Source organism: Camelina sativa, chromosome 6 (genome assembly GCF_000633955.1).
Source record: "Camelina sativa cultivar DH55 chromosome 6, Cs, whole genome shotgun sequence".
Lineage (NCBI taxonomy): Eukaryota > Viridiplantae > Streptophyta > Magnoliopsida > Brassicales > Brassicaceae > Camelina > Camelina sativa.
Window position 1 is genome coordinate 24,158,596 of NC_025690.1, and position 19,409 is coordinate 24,178,004.

General features: G+C 37.6%; 4 protein-coding genes and 1 long non-coding RNA gene across 19 annotated transcripts in view; 4 read left to right on the plus strand and 1 right to left on the minus strand.

Annotated features, from left to right (window-relative positions):
• LOC104699429 (L-type lectin-domain containing receptor kinase V.4-like) lies at positions 1,178-3,233 on the plus strand. The gene has a single exon (XM_019246536.1). It carries the CDS (start codon positions 1,178-1,180, stop codon positions 3,146-3,148), a length of 1,971 nt encoding a protein of 656 aa, XP_019102081.1. The 3' UTR covers positions 3,149-3,233.
• On the plus strand, positions 3,706-5,985 carry LOC104699431 (probable L-type lectin-domain containing receptor kinase V.3). The gene has a single exon (XM_010414736.2). It carries the CDS (start codon positions 3,962-3,964, stop codon positions 5,936-5,938), a length of 1,977 nt encoding a protein of 658 aa, XP_010413038.1. The 5' UTR covers positions 3,706-3,961; the 3' UTR covers positions 5,939-5,985.
• SAD3 (acyl-[acyl-carrier-protein] desaturase 7, chloroplastic) lies at positions 7,407-10,295 on the plus strand. Of its 2 annotated transcripts, XM_019246228.1 has the most exons (4): positions 7,407-7,747; positions 8,858-9,362; positions 9,441-9,952; positions 10,009-10,295. In XM_019246228.1, the coding sequence occupies exons 1-4, from the start codon at positions 7,608-7,610 to the stop codon at positions 10,073-10,075; spliced, it is 1,224 nt and encodes a 407-aa protein (XP_019101773.1). In that variant the 5' UTR covers positions 7,407-7,607; the 3' UTR covers positions 10,076-10,295.
• On the plus strand, positions 10,676-12,068 carry LOC104699432. Its single transcript, XM_010414737.2, has 4 exons — positions 10,676-10,906; positions 11,371-11,399; positions 11,602-11,739; positions 11,994-12,068. The coding sequence occupies exons 1-4, from the start codon at positions 10,810-10,812 to the stop codon at positions 12,066-12,068; spliced, it is 339 nt and encodes a 112-aa protein (XP_010413039.1). The 5' UTR covers positions 10,676-10,809.
• The window catches only part of LOC104793310, an 8,227-nt gene continuing 3,527 nt past the window's right edge, over positions 14,710-19,409 (minus strand). For 4 of the 14 annotated variants that reach the window (XR_769230.2, XR_769228.2, XR_769235.2 and 1 more), the window contains exons 14-30: positions 19,223-19,340; positions 19,056-19,137; positions 18,914-18,974; positions 18,627-18,725; positions 18,433-18,532; positions 18,238-18,339; positions 18,041-18,151; positions 17,704-17,851; positions 17,421-17,516; positions 17,212-17,327; positions 17,039-17,129; positions 16,895-16,948; positions 16,641-16,802; positions 16,262-16,432; positions 15,942-16,131; positions 15,686-15,836; positions 15,313-15,613 (exon numbers count right to left, since the gene is read on the minus strand). This is a non-coding gene — a long non-coding RNA (uncharacterized LOC104793310). The other 10 variants (XR_769232.2, XR_769237.2, XR_769236.2 and 7 more) reach the window with 10 other exon arrangements.

The window sequence follows — 19,409 nt, forward strand, 5'->3', positions numbered from 1 at the left end:
AAAAAAAAAAAAAAAAAAAAAAAAAAAAAAAAAAAAAAAAAAAAAAAAAAAAAAAAAAAAATCATCACACATAGCTTCGTTCTAACATCAGCTTTCTCAATTCCAATCTTATTACAAGAAATAACGAAATACCCCCTCTGCGCTTAAAGTATGATTTAGGGGCCTCTTGTCTATCTATTGGGCCATAATAAGCCCATTTAAGTCGGCGTTTCTTCTGCCTGTGGAATGTTTCCAGTCTCCATTGATTCCTGATTTCGCCGGCCGACGGGGAGACATTACCGGAGGTGAGACAAAGGCGACGAAGGAGGTATCGGATGGAGGGTGTTACCATTCAGCCAGAGATACCGACGGTGCCGGATACGAAGTGAAAGGTTTGTTTTCTCCCACTTGGCGTAGAATGGGAAGTCCTCGTTTAATATTGGGCTTCACAAATTTAGGCCCATAACATGCCATACAGCAAAAAAAACGGTACGCTCCGATCCGTATAAATATGTTCATATTACTTTATTAAAAACAAATTGTTGTAAGTTGTAACTTTGTAAAAATATACATAAGTTAGGTTTTGGTTTCACTTATACTAGTAAAATTAAACCATTTCCCATATGATTTTAATATATGATTTCATCAAAGTGGATTTAGTTTTGTATCAATCATCTTCAATAATATTTATTTTCATAATTGAATCTAAATAATATAATAAATAATATGTTAGTTTTTTTTTGTGTTTGTTGGACAATATAAATATTATTGAAGGAACTAAAAAAACTATAAAACAATAATTGAAGGAAACATGTCAAATTTTTGTACACGTTTTGACAAAAAAATATATTTATGTGATATAAACTATTAAATAATCAATTTATTCAATAAGTTATTTATGTTCGTGTCAAACATACGGAGAAATCCAGATTTTATGATGTTTGACCAGTTTTTTAGTTATTGCATGATTCATGGATATGATTTGGACACCACGTTAAATTAATTGTTACTAAGACACTCATCTGCAACTCTATGGCTCTCTGTTTTAAATATTTGCAGTTCTTGTGACTAGCTCATGTGTTTCGTGTATCTGAAGTCCTCACTTGACTTTTATCTTCTTGCTTATCAAAAATATAAACAACAACACTAACTAATATTATCTTCTTCCCGTTGCAAACCACTCAATCAATCAACGATCATGTCTCATAACTTCAACTTGTTGATGGTTCTGGTGATCATTATTGCTCTGTTTAATACTAAAAACTCACTTGGCAGGCTGGTTTTTGAGGGATCCACTGGTATGATCAATGGTTTCCCGACGTTGACAAACACCAAGAAGCACGTCTATGGTCAAGCCTTCAATGACGAGCCATTCCCTTTCAAGAATTCTACCAACGGTAACATGACTTCTTTTTCATTGACCTTCTTCTTTGCTATCGTCCCTGAGCATAGAGACAGAGGTGCTCACGGTATGGCCTTCGTGATCTCGCCTACAAGAGGTCTTCCAGGTGCTTTTGCTGATCAGTACCTTGGAATATTCAATGATACAAACAATGGAAAAATCTCGAATCATGTCATTGCTGTGGAGCTTGATATTCATAAAGATGATGAGTTTGGTGACATTGATGATAACCATGTTGGTATCAACATTAATGGTATGAGATCTATTGTGTCTGCTCCTGCCGGGTATTATGATCAAAGGGGTCAGTTCAAAAACGTTTCTTTGATCAGTGGGAATCTACTCCGAGTCACGATATTGTATAGCCAGGAAGAAAAACAGCTTAATGTCACCTTATCATCACCACAGGAGTCTTATTACCCAAATAAGCCACTTCTATTGTTGAACCAAGATCTGTCACCGTATTTTTTAGAGAATATGTATGTTGGCCTCACAGCCTCCACTGGGTCGATTCGAGCATTACATTACATATGGACGTTACATGCGTATGACATTGTTACAGTTCCGGATTTGGATTTCCCTGTGCCGACTTTTCCTCCATATCCGAAGCCAAAGTCTCAGGTCAAGCGGACAGTTTTGGTGACATGCTTGGCATTTGCTCTCTTTATTGCGGTTGCTGCATCAGCTTTGAGTTCTTTCTTCTATAAAAGACATAAAAAGGTTAAGGAGGTTCTAGAGGAATGGGAGATCCAGTTTGGGCCTCATAGATTTGCTTACACAGAACTCTTTAAAGCCACAAAGGGTTTCAAAGACAAACAACTTCTAGGCAAAGGAGGGTTTGGTCAGGTCTATAAGGGTACACTTCCAGGTTCCGATGCAGAGATTGCTGTAAAACGGATTTCTCATGATTCAAGACAAGGAATGCAGGAATTCTTGGCTGAGATATCGATAATTGGTCGTCTTAGACACCCTAATCTAGTTAGGCTTCAGGGTTATTGTAGGTACAAGGAGGAGCTCTACTTGGTTTATGACTTTATGCCTAATGGAAGTCTTGACAAGTACCTTTACCACAGAGAAAATCAAGAGAAACTCACTTGGGATCAACGTTTCAAGATCATCAAAGACATAGCCTCTGCACTCTTCTATCTGCATCAAGAGTGGGTTCAAGTTGTAATTCATCGAGATATTAAACCGGCAAATGTCTTGATTGACCACCAGATGAATGCAAGGCTTGGGGATTTTGGATTGGCTAAGCTTTACGAGCAGGGTTATGATCCTCAAACATCTAAAGTAGCTGGAACGTTTGGGTACATAGCACCTGAGCTTATAAGAAGCGGAAGAGCAACTACGGGGACAGATGTCTATGCCTTCGGGCTGTTTATTCTGGAAGTTTCTTGCGGGAGAAGGCTGATAGAGCCACGAGCAGCCACCAACGAGGTTGTCCTCGCAGAATGGACATTAGAATGCTGGGAAAAGGGAGATATTCTTGAGGCAGCCAATGAAAGGCTCCACCAAGAACACAATAGAGAACAGCTCGAGATTGTGCTCAAATTGGGAGTGCTATGTTCGCACCAGGTTGCAGCAGTCAGGCCGGAGATGTCTACAGTAGTCCGGATCTTGAACGGTGATACACAGCTTTCAAGTAATTTGCTGGACATTGTCAAGGCCGAGAGGGTTAGAATGTGGTCTGAGACATCTAATAGTCTTCCATCACAGGAGTCCAACGGTACCTTGACATTTACGGAACCTTTCACTTCCTGCGGACGCTGATAGCTGATGTAAAGGTCGGTAGTGCAATAATATATGATGTTTGATTTTTCGAAATTTGTTAGTTGTGGTTTTCCCATTTGATAAGCCTTGCGTAGTGTGATTGTGTTGGGAATAAAGATTGTTTTATTTATTTATTCTATCAGTTTCTTTTGTGTGTTGACTTACTCTCTAGTGGACAAATTGAATAAATTACTAACAGCGAAACTGAAAAGAATGCATCCTTGTAAAATGCTCAATTGATCGACTTACTAGTGGTTGGTTCTTGTGATCTAACTCTGCTATGTTATACAGTCCCGTAAGTTTGTTATATCATTTTTTTCCTAGAAACAAGACTGTGATTATGTCTGTAGTGAACAGATGTCTAAAAATGTATGCAGGGTCGACTATGTCTAGTTCTTTTACATATAGTATTATCTTCTGGCCGAATCTTATTTAAGTACTTTTATTTGACAGAGTCTTAGGTTTTTCCATGATCGATTAATGGAGGATATGGGCACCATCAACTGCTTAATTGATTAATTTAAGACATTGACTCTGCAGTATAGCTCTCTGTTTTTTTGTCTCTGCAGGTCTGGACATATGTCATATGTTCTCATCAGGCATCTCAAAGAGATATACTGGTAAAGTAATTGGTGTTTAGGCATTGACTCTGCAACATGTAGTAACTCTGTGTTTTTTAGTCTCTGCAGGTCATGACTAGTTCATGTGTTTTCTCCTGTGGCTTCGTTGACTTGCATCGTGTTTTCTAGGATATAAAAGGTCGACCCTGCATAAACTAACAAATCTCTCATCTTCTAACGAGTCGATCAAATAATGTTAATATCACACAGGATCATCCATTGGATTGTTTTCGTGGTTTTTCTCTTCTGTTGTTCTGAAAACTCCCATGGAAAGCTGATTATGGAAGGGTCCGCTGGGTACATGAATGGTTTCACGACGTTGACGAACACCAAGAAGCACGCTTATGGCCAAGCATTCGACGACAACCCATTTCCTTTCAAAAATTCAAACGGTACGATGAATTCTTTCTCTTTCACCTTCTTCTTCGCCATTGTCCCTGAGCATAAGAACAAAGGCTCTCACGGTATGGCCTTTGTGATCTCTCCCACGAGAGGCATTCCCGGTGCATTCGCTGATCAGTACCTCGGCATCTTCAACGATGCAAACAATGGAAAAAGCTCGAACCAGATCATTTCCGTGGAGGTCGACATACATAAGGATGATGAGTTTGGCGACATTGATGATAACCATATCGGTATCAACATAAATGGCATGAGGTCTAACACATCTGCTCCGGCCGGTTATTATGATGAAAAGGGTCAGTTCAAAAACATTTCTTTAGTCAGTGGAAAGCTACTACGAATCACGATTCTGTACAGCCATATAGAGAAACTGCTTGTTGTTATGTTATCACCAGCAGAGGAGGCTATTCTTCCAAAGCGGCCGCTTCTTTCGCTCAAGCAAGATCTGTCACCGTATCTTTCGGAGTATATGTATGTCGGCTTCACAGCCTCAACAGGGTCGGTTGGAGCAATACATTACTTGTGGGTGTGGTATCAATATACCTTAATTATTGTTCCACAGCTAGATTTCCTTATACCAACCTTTCCTCCATATCCCAAGACAGAGTCTCTAGTAAAGCGGATCGTTTTAGTGACCTGCTTGACTTTGGCTCTCATTGTTGCCCTTGCTGCATCAGCTTTGAGTATTTTCTTCTATAAGAGACATAAGAAGGTTGTAGAGGTTTTAGAGGAATGGGAGATCGAATGTGGACCACATAGGTTTGCTTACAAAGAGTTATCTAAAGCCACAAACGGTTTCAAACAACTTCTAGGCAAGGGAGGGTTTGGTCAGGTCTTTAAAGGCACACTTCCAGGTTCAGCTGCAACAATTGCTGTTAAGCGGGTTTCTCATGGTTCCAGTCAAGGAATGAGAGAATTCTTGGCCGAGATAGCAACTATTGGTCGCCTTAGACACCCTAATCTAGTTAGGCTTCTTGGTTATTGCAGATACAAAGAAGAGCTCTACTTGGTGTATGACTTCATGCCCAATGGAAGCCTTGACAAGTACCTCTACGGTGGATCAGATCAAGAACAGCTCTCTTGGACTCAACGTTTCAAGATTATCAAAGACGTTGCATCCGCACTTTCCTATCTCCATCACGAGTGGGTACAAGTCGTGATTCATCGAGACATCAAGCCAGCAAATGTCCTAATCGATGACAAGATGAATGCAAGTCTTGGAGATTTTGGATTGGCTAAGCTATATGATCAAGGGTATGATCCTCAAACCTCTAGAGTAGCTGGAACATTCGGGTATATGGCACCAGAGCTCATGAGAACCGGAAGACCAACCACGGGAACAGATGTGTATGCCTTTGGTGTGTTTATGCTTGAAGTTTCTTGTGGTAGAAAGCTGTTTGAGCCACGAGCAGAGCCTGAAGAGGTCGTTCTTGCGGATTGGGCGATTAATCGTTGGGAAAACGGCGATATCGTAGAGGCGGTGAATGAAAGTATCCGGCCTGATCCTGATGAGGGACAACTCGAGCTTGTTCTGAAGCTAGGAGTGTTATGTTCGCACCAAGCTGAAGAGGTTAGGCCGGATATGGCTACGGTGGTTAAGATATTGGACGGAGTTTCTGAGCTTCCGGATAATCTCCTGGACATTGTCAGAACCGAGAAGTTGGGAAAATGGTACGAGACGTACAAAAACGTGCTTGATACGGAGATTACAATGGAATCTGCAGGTAACTTGACGATTACGGAACCGATGACTTCCGTCGGACGGTAAAAAAAAGTGATTGTCGAGGTTTTGATGAGAACTTCAACTGTACAACATGTGACTGTGTTTGCTTTATAAAATATCTTTGTGTTCACACTTAAATTGGCGGTGTATTTATTATTATACATGACCAGAGAAGTGTGTGTTTCTCTTTGTTTTACTCTAATACTCTTTATCTTGTAATACTTCTGTTTTCGGTTATTTTTTTGTTGGGTGTGCTAACTAATTGGATTAAACGTATATTGTTTTTGTTTCGGTGTGTGACTAATACTAGTATAGATTCATGCCAAACCCAATAATCATTTGTTTATTTAAAGAATTAATAAATCCATAATATGAAGTTACATAACGTTAATTTGGAGTTACATATATAACGTTTCCATCATTGTGCTATAATTTTGTTTTCTTTTACTGCGAAATTCAAAATCAAAACTAGACTAATAAATCCATAATATGCAGTTACATAACGTTAATTTTCTCAGAAGATAAATCAAGTAAAATAAATTTTCAATCGCAATCACGAACAATAACAACTATTCACTCAAGAAAATATTGCAAAAAAAAAAAGTCTCAATTGCCACGTTGTTAATATGCAAATGCTTATTAAGTTGGCTTTTTTTTTTTTATGTCACGGTTCTAAATGAGAAACGTTGTGCGATCAAATACTCAAAACGTTGTGCGATCAAAGGCTCAAAACGTTGTGCGATCAAAGGCTCAAAACGTTGTGCTAAACTTGGCAGAAGAGTATAGAATGAAGCCTAAAAATGCACAAAACAAAAACCATTAAAACCATCAAACCCAACAACGTACGGTCAATAGAGTTTTCATATGCCAAGTGGGACATCCACGTGGAGACCCAATGACACTTGTCCCCTCTCTCTCTCTCTCTCAACTTATTTGGCTTTTTCGTGGATACTCACGCCCCGAGTACGTTCGATTGAAACAATTACAAAAATCAAATACTATATAGTGTACTTGTATTGACCTATTTACCCCTTCTCATTGCTAATCGATTTGCTAAGATCTAATACCCAAATTAATTTATATATATATATGTATACAAAGTCATCTATTGATAATTAATCCTTATTACTTAAGCGTTCACAAGAATCATGATCATCTTCTTTTGACACCTAAGTGTTTAAAAGTCATATATATTTTCAACTTAACTATTCAACTCAACAAAATGTTTTAATCAACTCCACCTTATTTGTACTACACTATTTAATATAGGTGGTCATCGATGTGTTGTTGCATCATTATTCATTGTTGACTTATACTTGTAATTATTTGATATAATTCTATTACCGACATGGATACTCTACCAAAAATATCTATAGACAATAATGTGAACTTGAAAGGGTATTTTAGAACATATATCCCTTTTAAAAAAAAACATATTTCTAACTTTTGAACTTTCACAAAAATATGACGTCATATTCCTTATATTAATAACAATATTTACTTTTTCCTCTCTCTCTCTCTCTCTCTCTCTCTCTTACTATTACTTACCTCCGTTGCTCTCTACGCTGTTCATAAGCATTCTCTTTCTGTGGACGAAACTGAACCTGAGAACTAAAACAAAAAAGCCAGAGCCAAACCCAGACCGAGTGTTAGAGATTGAGATTGAGATTGAGAGAGAGCAATTTAGCGCTGTAGCAAGTACGATTCCATTCAAATGGCTCTAAAGCTTAACCCTTTGGTGGCATCTCAGCCTTACAAATTCCCTTCCTCGACTCGTCCGCCTATCTCTTCTTTCAGATCTCCCAAGTTCCTCTGCCTCGCTTCATCTTCTCCGGCTCTCAGTTCCGGTGCAAAGTCAGTCTCTTTTATCCATATTCCTCTCTTTTATCTATCTACTTTTTTTGATTCTCTCTGCCAAGTATATAACAAGAGAGATTTGGTTCATCTTTGTTCTGGGTTTTGCTTGGTTCTTATTTGGATATTGGATCTAGGTTTTCTCTGTTTATTTCATTGTTCTTTACTTAACATTTGCTTAATCTCGAGTGTGATTTTCAATCAAAGTGCTATCCTTTTTCATCTGGGTTTATATGAAAGATATAGCCATCCTCTGCTATTCTCTGTTCTTGAACGATTCGTTAACGCTTGTTTACATTTTCTTAGTGAATCTCATGTTGTTGTTAGATTCATTCATGTTTTTCTCTTGAGATTGCTCCAAGTATCAAATCTTTTCCCTTTACTATTATTCAGATTGCTCTTTGATTGGATTGGTGGTTAGTTAAGATTAACAGTATATAGTCTCGTTCTAGTTATCTTCTGTATTGTATAATGATGTTTACATTGGTTAAGTCTTAAGAGACATTGATGAATAGCTTTTTAGTCAAATCCTGGTTTATTTTCGTGGGAAAAGCTTTGTTTTTTTAATCTGGTTGATTTTTTGGCTTTTTCTTTTGTTACATTTAATGGTGAAATGCATGTCCACTTGTTGCTTACTCATTTCTTGAACGTATCACATTACGTCTGTTTCCTTTCTTCAAAGGCATTACGTTGGATATCACGCTTCTTACAGGGCATCCTTGTGTATTAGACAGACATCTTGCGTCTATGCATGCTTACTTCGTGTCTTCTCTCTCTTACGTTTCCGTCCAAATTTTTTTCTCGCTTATATTCTTCTTTGTTTCTTTCTCTCCCTGCTATCCTTCTTTTGCTTCACATTGCTAAGTGAACTTTGAAATGAAATGAAAGATCGATTCATGAATGCAAATATAACGTCTTTGTCTTGTGATTAAAATTTTCTTGTGTTTGTTAAGTCAGGAACTGTTTGGAAATGTGAACATGAATGCTTATCTAAATGTGTTCCTTTTTTTTTTTTTGGGTTGTGTATCAGAAATGAGACATTTCTTGATAGTTTCAATGGGGTGTATAACTAGATTACTGAAGATACTCTATTTTTTTGGGTTAATGCAGGGAGGTTGAGAGTTTGAAGAAGCCATTTACGCCACCTAGGGAAGTGCATGTTCAAGTCTTGCACTCCATGCCACCTCAAAAGATCGAGATCTTCAAATCTATGGAAAACTGGGCCGAGGAGAATCTTCTGATTCATCTCAAGGATGTGGAGAAGTCTTGGCAACCCCAGGATTTCTTGCCTGATCCTGCATCGGATGGGTTTGAAGATCAGGTAAGAGAGTTAAGAGAGAGGGCTAGAGAGCTCCCTGATGATTACTTTGTTGTTTTGGTGGGGGACATGATCACAGAAGAAGCACTTCCGACCTATCAAACTATGTTGAACACTTTGGACGGAGTTAGGGATGAAACAGGTGCTAGTCCTACTTCATGGGCTATTTGGACAAGAGCTTGGACTGCTGAAGAAAATCGACATGGTGATCTTCTGAACAAATACCTTTACTTGTCTGGTCGAGTTGACATGAGGCAGATCGAAAAGACCATTCAGTACTTGATTGGATCCGGAATGGTGAGATAGTTTCAGGCAATTATCGTCAATTCTGGTTAGTATGACTTCCTAATGCTTTAAACTTTTTTGTTTTCATAGGATCCGCGGACAGAGAATAATCCCTACCTTGGCTTCATCTATACTTCGTTCCAAGAAAGAGCGACCTTCATCTCTCACGGAAACACAGCCCGCCAAGCCAAAGAGCATGGGGACTTCAAACTAGCCCAAATATGTGGCACAATAGCTGCAGACGAGAAGCGTCATGAAACAGCATACACCAAGATAGTTGAGAAGCTCTTTGAGATTGATCCTGATGGTACAGTCATGGCTTTTGCAGACATGATGAGAAAGAAAATCTCAATGCCTGCTCACTTGATGTACGATGGGCGCAACGACAACCTCTTTGACAACTTCTCATCCGTGGCTCAGAGGCTCGGTGTTTACACTGCCAAAGACTACGCAGACATTCTTGAGTTTTTGGTTGGTAGGTGGAAAATTGGGGACTTAACTGGGCTATCAGGTGAAGGAAACAAAGCACAAGACTATCTATGCGGGTTGTCTCCAAGAATCAAGAGATTGGATGAGAGAGCTCAAGCAAGAGCCAAGAAAGGACCCAAGATTCCTTTCAGCTGGATACATGACAGAGAAGTGCAGCTCTAAAAAGGACACAGACAAAAAAACCCTCTCCTCTCTCGGTTACTCATTTCATCAGTCTGCTCTTGAAATTGGTGTAGATTACTATGGTTTCTTCTGATAATGTTCGTGGGTCTACTAGTTTACAAAGTTGAGAAGCAGTGATTTTAGTATCTTTGTTTTTCCCAGTCACTATATGTTTGGGTCATTGGTCCCTTCTTAGTACACTTTTGTAGTAGTTAAAACAGTTGAAGTCTGGTCTGTACTCAGTTTTCTCTGTGGAGTTTTGTTTGCAGTTCAGGTTAGTTTTGTTTGCAGTCTCTCCGAAGGTTTCTTCTGTTTTCTTAGACAACAACAACAACTCATGTGGCTTTTTAGCAATTTTGATAATCATAATGAATATCTTCCATATAAGTTTACAGTATCAATCATTCGTTAAGAGGTTTAAGATCAAGTTTTGATTTGTCCAAGAGACTCTCAAGACACAAATCTTTTGTTGTCTTTCATAAATCTTAAATCAATAACAGTAAAAGTTTCAGCCACGTCACGTGTAAAGGAGACTGATAATGTTAGTTAATGGGCCCAAATTTAAAAGCCCAATAGGGTAGTGTTTCACTGATTCCGCCATGGGAGCTCGAATGTACGACTTGGGGAAGAGTGGAATGTTTTTTCTTCTACTACTACTGTTCAATCTTTAATTTCCTTTCTACTGCAAAGTTAAAAAGATTTCAAATTTTTGCGTAAATCATCATCATCGTCATTGGAACAGAACAGGAGAAGAGAAACTGAGGTTGAAGTAGTAAATAAAGAAAATCCCAAGTCCCCGGGGGAAAGAATGGATCAGACGGCGGAGGAGAAGATGGTGAGAGAGAGAATCAGAAAGAGAGTTAACGAAGTCAGTTCTGTGTCTCAGTCTCTTCTTTCTCCAGTTTGTAGAAACTGGATTTCCACAATGAATTTGTTTATGGTAGAAAACAAATTCAGTAAAGTAAACTTTCTAGAAAACTGATCTAAACTTTGATGTTAGAGGAAAAGGAATTGATCTCGAAGAATTAGAGTTTCTATTGCTAAGAACAAGAAGAGAACTGAATAATTGTATTCAATAATGGATGCTTTACAATGGAGAAGTCTCTCCCTCTTTATACATATTCATAGATCGCATAATATATTAACTTTCTTTATCAGACGAACTGAAATAAGAAAGGTTGCTTTATCTCTTAGATCGGCCGCCGGGCAAAGTGGAAGTCGGTTCTTCACCCTCGAGGCTGGGCTTCCTCTATCCGAATTGGGCTTAAATGAACTAATTGAGTTTTTAACCGGATTCCCAGTTAAATAACCAAATTGTCTTTCTGGTTTAGTTCGGTATGTCGGGGTGCTAAATCCCGCACCAACACAGTTCAAGACAACGTCAATTTCACCCTTCAAGTTCGTCTCTCTCTCTCTTTCAAAACAAATATGTGTTCTTGCTAAACTTGTGTCGAAACAAAGCTAATTTCACAGACCCCTAGACTCAGTTTTATTTCTCCTAGTTGCTAAGTTCTTGAAGTTAGGTTCTTTATGTCTACTTAGTTTGCTTAGTCTGAGATTTTATCTAAAGAGTATGTTTTGTGCTGTTGTGTTGATGCAGAAAGCTTACTTCAAATGTGCATATGAATGCTTTGATAGGACAAGAACACACGCTGAGATTAGCCGATGTGCAGAGAGTTACAGTGTTCCCATCACTAATGCGCAGAACCACTTCGATAATGAGATGTCTGTGTTCCAAGTGAGTATATATTTCTCAAGACTCTTTCTTGTTCAATTAGAGGTTGATGCAGGGCAAGTTTTCAATTGTACATGAGTTTTGAGACTTTAATGACTGTAGTCTTAAACTTTCGTTTTTCAAATGTGTTTATGAAGGTAGTGTAGGTTGTTATTGTTTCCTAGATTCTCTATATCTCAGGACAATAGCTTAGTTTTGAGTAGTAGACATCACGGACTAATTCAAGTTTGTGTTTTGATTTTGATTGATGAATGTAGGAGAGGTTGAATAGATCTCTTGTGGCTTGTCAAAACAAGTTTGAGGCTGCTAAGCTTCAGAAAACTAGAGCGTAGTCACATACTCATCGTGATGCAGTTTTATCTGTGTACATTGCATAAATTGCTTTAGCGTGGTAATAAGGAAAAAAAAAACATGAATATATTATTCCAATTAAAACTTACTATTTCGTGGGATGAACCTTCTTCGGACGAACCGTACATTTCAGACACGACATGACCTCTCTTCTGAAAATAGCTAAACTGAATAGATAGTATTCTATATTCGTTGTAAGCAACATGTATATTAGAGATCATGTTGCCCCCCTTCTCGTTCCATTTCTTATCAAAAAAATCTTTTGACCCAATCGGTCCGACTTTAAACATCTTCCTACTACGGAATTTCATTTCGAATGTAGCAGTCAAAAGAATTAAGCTCTTTGCTGCTTTATGTTCCACACTTTATAAACAAGAAAAAAAAAGCTTTACATAATTTCTCTAAAAAAAACTTCCTTAATCAAAATGTAAATCAACTTGGAAACGGTAAATTTACTAAATTCTAAAGACCAAAAGTGTAAATCTAAATATTATCCTTGATTGCATATATATTTGTTATTTACTTTTTACCTTATCCATAGTTTACCTATTCTAGCTGGTTTCTTTGCTAACAAGTTTTCTTTGCTAACAAGTTAAGATGCCGATTTTTCAAATATTTTAAGATTAAAAGCCTTTTTACCGTCTCTAGAATTTATGAGCCAAATTGAGGGAGGTTTTGTGTGTGTTTCAGGTGAATATAGCTAAGGAGTTGAATAAGTTATCAGCCAAATCGGACGACATGAATGAGATTATATCATTACCCATGCATTGCTTCTGATCCACTAGTCCAGACGCTTCTTAGCAGACCAGCCAATGTTTGGATGCCGCTTATTACTGCCGGCACTGACGCGAGACTTACCTAGTTAACATCACTGCCTCTCTTTCTGGTGATGTATGAGCTTCCTAATGAGGATACTACTACCAACAAGACCAGCTCTTCTTAATCCCATTTTCCTTTTAATAAACTCATGTATGTTGCAGGTTTCTCTTTTGCAGTCTTGTTTCTTTTATGTATTTCAACCAGTCCATGCTAACACTCTTTGGCCTTTCTAGTGCTAGTCCGAGAGCTCGGTCCCATATAAGCTGAACCGAACACAATTAAAAATAGCGAGCATATGAGTTATGTTTTAAATGGTGTGTAGCAACAAAGGTGTATTGTGTATATATAGATACCTGAGAGTGAGAGCAGATGCCAAGACTCCTGGAAACACCAAAGAGAAAAGTGTATTACCTATAAAACGAATAACGTTATGTATTTTGAGTACCATTATAAGGCGCAATGATACTTTAAATGAGATATCTGCTTCTTACCTTGCTTCTGTTAGTCCATAGTGGTTCAGCAAGACCCCACTGTACAACATTTTACCACGGGTTCGTCACCTATAACAATAAGCTATGATACTTGTAGACCATACTTTGAGGTGATTATATGAGGACTCATAACAAGATTATAATTTTCTTTCGCATGCTCCATCCGTTTGAAACTTTCATCAGTCATGTACAAGACCGAAAACATATCGAAAGAGCAGTGGCAAAGTAAACAACTATACGAGTATAAAGAGAAACCACATAATTGTTTACTTAATGGCAATCATACAAACGTTTGGCCGTCTGAACAAACAAGGCTAACAACGACGTATGACAGAGTTGTCATCAAGCACAAGAAACTAAACTTGAAGTTGCAATGCAGAAGATAAAAAGGGAGAGAGAAAGAGAGAGTAAAAAGGGAATTACCCATTCAATGCACCACCTGAGAGACGCAATTTTATTTTTGCATAGGTTTTTTGCATGATTTTTGCATAGGTTTTTTGCATGATTTTTGCATAATTTTTGCATAAATATAATTGATCCATAGGTCTTTCCCCATTTTTGTTTTTATTTTTGATATTTGTTTGAGATATCCTTTAATTTATTTTTCTAATTAATTTTTCTTCTTTTAATTTTTGCAGACAGGTTTGTATGTTATTCTCTCTCCTTGGATCAAAAGTTTGTAGACATTGCAAATACCTATTATAAACTATGTCGTCGCTATGTTAATAATTTATGTCGTTGTAAATATTATAAACTATGTCATTAATATTACAATTTCTCTGTTTTACCTCGTGGCAAATCACTAAAGATGCAGCAATCCCATAGGTATTTTTGTTTCTGATATTTGTTTGAGATGTATTTTTGTTTTTGTTTTTGATAGTTTTTTTTTCATTCTAATGTTTGCAGGTTTGGGTTTCATTCATTCTCTCTGCGTGGCGTGGGTCAAAAGTATATACTATGTCGTTGCTTTAAAAAAAACAAAACTATGTCGTTCCTAGGTTAACTATCGTTGCAAATAAAAGTATATAACTATGTCATTGCTTTAAAAAAAAAACAAACTATATTGTTGTTGCTATGTTAACATAACTATCTCATTAATTATAGTTGCAAATTAAAGTGTATAACTATGTCGTTGCTTTCAAAAAAGAAACTATGTTGTTGTTGCTATGTTAACATAACTATCGTTCCTATGTTAATTATCGATGCAAATATTATAACCTATCAAATCGAGCTTAGTGAATTGCTGATAAATATTAAAAGATATAAAGTAACATATGAACTTGAACCATTTCTAATGTTATGAATTGCTGAATCCTCTCTAATTATGCACGGCAGTGTCTATTCCAACATTTCACATATGTATAATAAATTATTGATTAAATGTTTAACTAAGATGAACACCGAACAAAAACGGCACAATCACCATTTATCCAAAAAAAAAAAATTGCTTGCAATTTATGCATTGCAAAAAGTAGCTTAGTGTTGTGCATTAAGCAGTGGACCCAACGGCTCACAAGGTATTCTGCATTGCAAAAAGTAATGTGTCATATGCATTAAACGGAACAAAAACGGATTTGTAGCGACAAATGTGATTTCTCTTCTTAGGGCCAACAATCGAAGAAGATTATACGTTAAAAGTCTTCATCTTACTAGCTACGGTTCTCTACATAAACAATTACGGATCAAAAAGAGGATTTTAGTATACAATTAATGCCTAAACAATATAGTGAAGCAATCAATACAGAAACATATCACTTAAATATCTACCAACATCACAGTCTGACAAAATACCTTATCCTCAGACATTCCAACACCTACAAATACGAACACTATTGGTGCCAGAAAAAAAAAGCAAAGCAAAGCAGGCCGTGATAGCATGCAAACCATAGCAAATATGCAGACTGCAAAACTAGAAAGGCAAAAACAGAGATATATAATAGCAAATCTCTAAAAGTCATTAAAGGGAAAAAATAGTATGGAGATATATACTGTGCTTCGTCGACAGACCTATAATGAAGGGAAATGTTTTATAATAAGCCCACAAGTAGCACTTCTAGAAGCAATATTAAGAAGGAAAAATCTATCATTTCTTAAGACTTTTACTATGCAGACATCAAGTTCATATATCAGTTGAGTAAGCAATTGGATGTAGCTTGAGATTAAACGTTCACCATTATAGCTACTTTCCCTTTAACATCCCCAATTAAGTTCATCACCTACATAATCAAGTGGATTGTTAAATGTCAATTCCAGTCTTGGTAAAAATGTATTTGCAAATTGGTTGTTACCTCTGCAACATTGTACCCATGACGTCTTTTATCAACTATTGCTAAAGGTGCATCAGATAACTTCTTGGCAAAAGCACGAGCCCTTGCGACACCACCAACATCAGGTGAAACTACCACCAAATCACCTTGCTAAGTAATCAAGTATCACAGGCTGTTCATGGATATTAAGTACCAAAAGAAGTAGCCATAAGAAAATACGTTGTGACAAAAGGAGAACCTAATGCTTTGAGAAATCATTTAAGATAGGAACCTTTACCTGGCCAGAAACATGATCGGCTGGAATGTAAAAGTAGCCCATCATAGACTGTCCGGAGTGAAGATGAGAAGCAAGGACACAGTCTGCACAAGCCAGTGTTGTTATCAAATTTGCCACAAGCTTGGCTGCAACAGATTCACGTTTAATCTTGATTTTCCCAAGCTCCAGACCCAAATAGCAAGAAATATACCTTATCATCGTAAGAAAACATCCAATGGAAGAAACGAGAATATTACAAATCAGTTTCATCCTAATTCCTAAGCGTTTCAAACTAGTAATTGTTGCACTTAAATCTAAAGAAGTAGAAGTTAAGAAAGAACCTGAGCTAAGGCAGGATTAGCAGTGCCGGATAAGATACAGAGGCTGTGTGGTGTTCTTGTAAATCGAGTCTTCCAAACGGGTCCTCGAAAAGCTTGCAAGAACGGTGTCACCTATAAGCAGGTGGAAACCGGAGTGTAGAACTTGTACGGATCCGCTGCGTTCCACTTTTGCTATTCCACAACCAACATGAAACAATCAAAGAACAAAGCAATATATGTGTCAATAAAATGAAGAAAAAAAAGGAGAAGAGAGATAAAGTAATCAAGTATCACAGGCTGATCATGAATGTGAAGTACAAAAAAGTAGAAGCCATAAAAAAAGTGGTCACAAAAGGGGAACTCAAAGCTTTGAGGAATCAGTTAAGATAGAACCTTTTACCTGGCCATAAACATGATTGAATGGAATGTCAAAGTAGCCCCATAGACTGTGCCTGTGACCGGAGTGAAGATGACAAAAGCAAGGACATGTTCTGCACCACCAGACTGTGTTGCTATCAAAAGGAGGACAAGCTTGGCTGCAATAGATTTCACGTCCTTGAGTCTGCAAAAAGATTGTAGAATGAAAACATGAAAAGTCTGTTAGCCATCAACGATTAGCAGTGGGGGAAAAGATACGGAGGCGTGTGGTGTTACCTGCAAGCAGATGGAAACCGGAGTCATCCGCCGCGTTGCTATTCAACAACCAACCTGAAACAAAAGAAAAAAAACATTCATCAGATACAAAAGCGAAGACTGTAAAAAGCTACTGATGTAGAGAAATAGAGGAGATTTATTTACGAGAGTAGAAATTGAACCAAAGAAGACTGTAAAAGGCTGACCACGACGTGTAATAGAGTTGTTTATTAAGCACGAGAAAATAAGCTTGAAGCTGCAATGCATAAATAAAACGAGCATTCAGATGAAAGAGAAAGAGAGAGCAGACAAAGAGAGAGAGTAAAAAAGGGAATTACCCATTCAATGCACCACCTGAGAGAAAACTAAATAAAAGTCTTTTTATCGGTCAAGCCTTGGCCTCGTTTCAACAGCTTGTACCTATCAACCATGCAGAGACCACGATTGAGCTTCCCTGCAGAAAAACAGAGAACACACAAGTGTTTGAGAGTGCATAACCCGTTGAGAGAAAGAGAGAGAGAACTAAATCAAAACAAAGGGAACCAACAAATCTTCCGGTGTAAACGCGTTTTAAGCAAGGTAGTCTTCCCTCAGTAGCTTAGATGTCAGTTTCACCTTCTACTATCGCATATTTTCCTACAAGCTGCACGAAAAAACACAATGTGGGGGTCAAATAAATTCCTTTCAGAAAGAGTTATGTGCTAAGAATGATTTTCATTTTTAACTCAAGTCAACTTTACGTGTCTAAAACCTTAAAATGTATATCGCTGGGACAAGAGGTCAATAGTCACGAAAATTATACTTCTACAAGGATAATTAGTGACACGTACCTGAGCAATATCATTAAGATCGTCTTCCCTCTGCAACACCTCTCTGGCCTTTGTCCTGATGCTGATGAAACCTGGATCGAACTTCTCATAGAAAGATTCCAATGCATGAAGATAAGAAAAAGCATTGGAATGATTCACGTCCTTGAGTCTGTAAAAACATGTAGAATGAAAACATGAATCGTCTGATAGGAATGAAACACAAGTGACAAACTCAATCACATCCCCTTACACTGTATTATCGTTTAAATAAAACATCCAGAGTGGAACAAACGACAATTTTACAAATCAGTGTCTTCGTTATAAGAAAATCTGAAGAAGTACAAAATTAAGGAAAAACCTGAGCTAAGGCAGGGATTAGCAGTGCCGGAAAAGATACGGAGGCGTGTAGTGTTGCCTGCAAGCAGATGGAAACCGGAGTGAACCGCCGCGTTGCTATTCCACAACCAACCTGAAACAAAAGAAAAAAAAAGATTCATCAGATACAAAGCGAAGACTTTAAAATGCTACTGATATAGAGAAATAGAGGATACTTACTTAGAGTAGAAATCGAACCGAAGAAGACTGTAAAAGGCTGACCACGACGTGTGATAGAGTTGTCTATGATGTCATCAAGCACGAGAAAATATAAGCTTGAAGCTGCAATGCAAAAGACAAAACGAGCATTAAGATGAAAGAGAAAGAAGAAGTCAGACAAAGAGAGAGAGAGAATTAAAACATTCAATGCACCACCTGAGAGAACACTAAATGAAAGTCTCTTTATCGGTCAAGTCTTGGTCTTGCTTCAACAGCTTGTAGCTATCAACCATGGAGAGACCACGATTTAGCTTCCCTGCATAAAAACACAGAACACACAAGTGATTGAGAGCGAATAACATGTTGAGAAAAAGAACTAAACCAAAACAAAGGGAGCCAGCAAATCTTACGGTGTAAACGCGTTTTGAGCAAGGTAGTCTTCCCTCAGTAGCTTAGATGTTTCCGAGGTGATTTATTTCACCTTCTTCTAGCGCATCTTTTCCTACAAGCTGCACAAAAACCCACAAAGTGCCGGTCAAATTAATTCCTTTCAGAAATAATTATGTGCTAAGACTGATTTTCATCTGTATAGTTTAGATGCCAAAAATATCGTTCAAAACCTTGAAATTGTATATCGCTGAAACAAGAGGTCAATAGTCACGACATTGATACTTATACAAGGATAAGTGACACGTACCTGGAAATTTTCATTAAGATCGTCTGCCGTCTGCAACAAAATCAAGGTCCTCCCATCCACACTTGCAAAATGATTATGAGAGTTAGAAGACAAGAGAAATTTGTAATTATGATGAAATAATCTAACAGGGAATATTACTTACAGATGGTGAAGCAGATGATTTAGAAGAACACAAACTTGTTGAGGTATGTCAAGTATCATAACATCTCCTTTCAAGGGTTCTTCTGCATTAAGAGAAAATCATGACTATTAAAAAATAGTATCACTTTTATCTGTTGGTCCCAAAAGTGAGAAGAAAGATACACTTACATCGGAAGCAGCTTCCCATCAGCTGAGACATTAGAGGCTGATATAGAGTTGTTATTCTTGGCTTTGACTAATTTCGTTTCCATGATTTTGTAGTATGTTATAATACTCCCACCAAGTTCTTCCAAAGAAAAAAAAAAAAATCAACCCTCGTTGTTAGCAGTGACAAAAAAAAAAAAAAAAAAAAAAA

Coding starts and splice junctions, on each gene's coding strand:
- LOC104699429 (XM_019246536.1), top strand. CDS start 1,178: ATGTCTCATAACTTCAACTTGTTGATGGTTCTGGTGATCATTATTGCT.
- LOC104699431 (XM_010414736.2), top strand. CDS start 3,962: ATGTTAATATCACACAGGATCATCCATTGGATTGTTTTCGTGGTTTTT.
- SAD3 (XM_019246228.1), top strand. CDS start 7,608: ATGGCTCTAAAGCTTAACCCTTTGGTGGCATCTCAGCCTTACAAATTC. Junction 7,748..8,857: donor GCTCTCAGTTCCGGTGCAAA/GTCAGTCTCTTT, acceptor GGGTTAATGCAG/GGAGGTTGAGAGTTTGAAGA. Junction 9,363..9,440: donor ACTTGATTGGATCCGGAATG/GTGAGATAGTTT, acceptor TTGTTTTCATAG/GATCCGCGGACAGAGAATAA.
- LOC104699432 (XM_010414737.2), top strand. CDS start 10,810: ATGGATCAGACGGCGGAGGAGAAGATGGTGAGAGAGAGAATCAGAAAG. Junction 11,400..11,601: donor ACGTCAATTTCACCCTTCAA/GTTCGTCTCTCT, acceptor GTGTTGATGCAG/AAAGCTTACTTCAAATGTGC. Junction 11,740..11,993: donor ATGAGATGTCTGTGTTCCAA/GTGAGTATATAT, acceptor TGATGAATGTAG/GAGAGGTTGAATAGATCTCT.